The sequence below is a fragment of the Aplysia californica genome, unplaced genomic scaffold (assembly GCF_000002075.1).
Source record: "Aplysia californica isolate F4 #8 unplaced genomic scaffold, AplCal3.0 scaffold00665, whole genome shotgun sequence".
In the NCBI taxonomy this organism is placed as follows: Eukaryota; Metazoa; Mollusca; class Gastropoda; order Aplysiida; family Aplysiidae; genus Aplysia; species Aplysia californica.
In genome coordinates, this window is record NW_004797935.1 from 42,086 (window position 1) to 45,321 (window position 3,236).

At 39.7% G+C, this 3,236-nt stretch overlaps 1 protein-coding gene across 1 annotated transcript in view; it reads right to left on the bottom strand.

Annotated features, from left to right (window-relative positions):
- Window positions 1-3,236, bottom strand: part of LOC101854669 (sialidase) — a gene marked incomplete at its 5' end in the record, with an annotated part of 26,682 nt that overhangs the window by 15,445 nt on the left and 8,001 nt on the right. The window contains 1 exon segment of the mRNA XM_013087975.2: window positions 1,414-1,535. Coding sequence (XP_012943429.2) covers window positions 1,414-1,535 — 122 coding nt within the window.

Below are 3,236 nucleotides of genomic sequence, written 5' to 3' on the forward strand. Positions count from 1 at the left end.
CCTCCTCCTTCTTCTTCTTCTTCTTCACCAGGACTTAGTTGCATAGGTTACGCTTTTCTCCTGACAGGAAAGATCTAAGCCCGCCCCTCTTCTTTTTTCTAAAACTCTCGTGGCAGAACCTTCTGGCTGTTTCTATTACCTTTAAAATAAATTGTTTAAATGGCTCCCATTTCCTCAGTTGTATGCCGGGGCAAAGGTCTCAACCAAAAGGTTTTTTGTCCCGTTAGTGATATGTTCGGTTCATCATTTCTTTGGTCTGCCTCTCTTTCTTCTGCCCTACACTACTCTTGGTACAACGGTCTATGCAAAGCCAGTCAAAATAGAAAAGTAATCGCACCTCCCAGCCCTATTTTCTTAACCGTTGTCATAAGATCTTTTTTTTTTTTTACTTGCTAAATCGAAAGCCTAATCAGTAACCGAACTAGTGTAAAAAAAAAAAAAATCAAAGTGAAACTGTGACAAGTTATTGCATGAATTAGTATTCAAATTTCGGAAGAACTCTTTTTTTTAAATAGTTACGCAAAAAGCCTCTACATCTCGAAACTGCTGTGAATTTTTAGAAAGGCGTTTTGTCAGCTTACGGCAGATCACCGACTATCCTATCGTCTTACAAGAGTAACAAACACAAAAAAGGAGGAGGAGAAATAAAAGCCGAGAGGACTTGTTTAACAGGAAAGAGGGAGCTAACCACACCACAGCAACCTACAATCACCCATACCCTTCCTGTCTTCATTCTTCACCACCATTCTCCTCAAATTCCCCCACTCTCTATTTTTTTCAATAAGCGAAAAGACAGCCTGTCCGTCTCGGCCTGAGGCCGGTCTGGCACAGCACAACAAGCCTAGAGTAGCAATCGGAAGGAAGCGCCGGTTCCAATCATCGCCTACTACAACACTTTAACAGCAACCGTTGGTCAATCTCCAGGCCCCAGTAAGCAGCGACGACCCGTTGGTCCACTTCACAAAAAAACTAGGTCACCGGATTTCCGGCCCCCAGCACGGCCGGTTGACTCTCAGACGGGTTAACCAATCAGCGAACAGAGAATCGAGATCTCAAGCCGTCAAGTTCTTAGGATATTTTCTGTCTTTTTTGTCATTTCGTGCTTTCATGTTGGATAATATGTACTTTCGTTTTGTTGTACGTTGTAATTTCTCTTTACATTGACAATAGGTACATGAGGCGAAAAATAATAGATGGAAGCTTTATTGGTGCATGCGTGCAAGGAGGAAATGTCGATGATGATGATGATGATGATGATGATGATGATGATGATGATGATGATGATGACGACGACCAACTATTACAAAGATCGACGAACGACAGCAACAAAGACAACGACGACGAAGACGACGATGACAATAAAACAGACGCCTGAGACGAATTTTTTTTTTATAGGCCTACAAACAAACTTACCGAGCAGCAGTCTCTGAAGCGTTGAGCGTCGGTGGCTGTGGAGAAGTTGAGTCCCCATTCACACTGGGAGCCGGCGTCTCTCCAGTGAACGAAACATTCGGTGGCCGGGCAGATGATGGTGCCTGAGAACACAGACAATTATTGGTTGATTGGTTTAGTAGGAGTTTTACGGTATTTGTTGTGTTTCAGGTTGAGTTTGAGTAGGTGTTTTACGGCACTATCAACTCAGTTATCTGTTGTGTTTGTTTGTTTGTTTGTTTGTCTGAATAAAGAGAAGAACATCAACACAATAATGAACAGATGATAGTGCCTGAGCAGTGTTATTGTTTGTGTAAGAGTTTTAGTTTTACGGTATTTGTTGCGTTCGTTTGTTTGTTTGTTTGTAGGTCTGTTTGAATAAAGACAAGCACATCGACACAATAATGGGCAGATGATGGTGCCTGAGAACAGACAATTGTTTTGTTGGTTTAGTAAGAGTTTAACGGTATTTGTTTGTTTGTTTGTTTGTCTGGTTGGCTGGTTGTTTGTTTGTTTGTTTGTTTGTTTGTTTGTTTGTCTGGCTGGCTGGTTGGTTGGTTGGTCGTTTGTTTGTTTGTTTGGATAAAGAGAAGCACATTGACACAATAATGGGTAGATGATGGTGCCTCAGAACAGACAATTGGTTTATTGGTTTGGTTCAGTAAGAGTTTAGTTTTACGATATTTGTTGTTTTGTTTGTTTATTTGTTTGTTTGGCTGGCTGGATGGCTGGTTGCTTGCTTGCTTGCTCGTTTGTTGGTTTGTTTGTTTGCTTGAATAAAGAGAAGCACATCGACACAATAATGGGGAGATAATGATGCCTGATAACAGACAATTGGTTTATTGGTTTTGTAAGAGAATTTTATTTTTATTGTATTTGCTTGTTTGTTGGTTCGTTTGTTTGTTTGTTTGTTTGATTGATTGATTGATTATTTGGTTTTTTATTTGATAAAGAGGAGCACATCGACACAATAATGGGCTGATGATAGTGCCTGAGCAGAAACGATTATTTTATTGTATTAACAATCGTTTAGTTCTACGGTATTTTGCGGTGATTAATTGTTAATTTGTTTGCTTGAATAAAGAGAAGCACATCGACACAATAATGGGAGGATGAGGGTTTCTGAGAACGGACAATGTTTTATAGTTTCAGTAAAAGAGTCTTATTTTTAAGGTATTTGTTGTTTTGTGTGTTTGTCTGTTTGTTTGTTAGTGCGTTTGTTTGTTTGTTTATTTGTTTGTTAGAAAACGACACGCACAACGACACAATAAGGAGCATATTATAGTGCCTTCGCAGAGACAATTGTTTTACTGTTTTAGTAAGAGTTTTAGTTTTACGGTACTTGCTGTGTTTGTTTGAAAAAAAGAATAGCATATCGACACAATAATGGTTAATAAAGGCTGGGGAAAAATAAGACAGACAGACAGACAGAAATAAGACGGGAAAATAAAAGAAGTAGGACCTACCAATAGCGCCCTCCAATCACCCGCTTTACAACATTTACAGCATGAATATGTTCTATAAATGCCAAAGATTATAGATGTTACTAGAGAGTAATATACAGAGAAGAGTAGGAAAAATTATGACGATAGAACCTTGATTGGAAAGAGGAAGCAACCTAAACCAGAACACCCACTAACCACCCTCTTTTTCTCTCTCCCTATGTCTATGTCTCTCTATCTCTGTCTGTCTGTCTGTTTGTCTCTCTCTCTTTCTCTCTCTCTCCCTTTCTCTTTCTCTCTCCCTTCCTCCCTCTCTCTCTCCCTCTCTCTGTCTCTCTCTCTCTGTCTCTCTCTCTCTCTCTC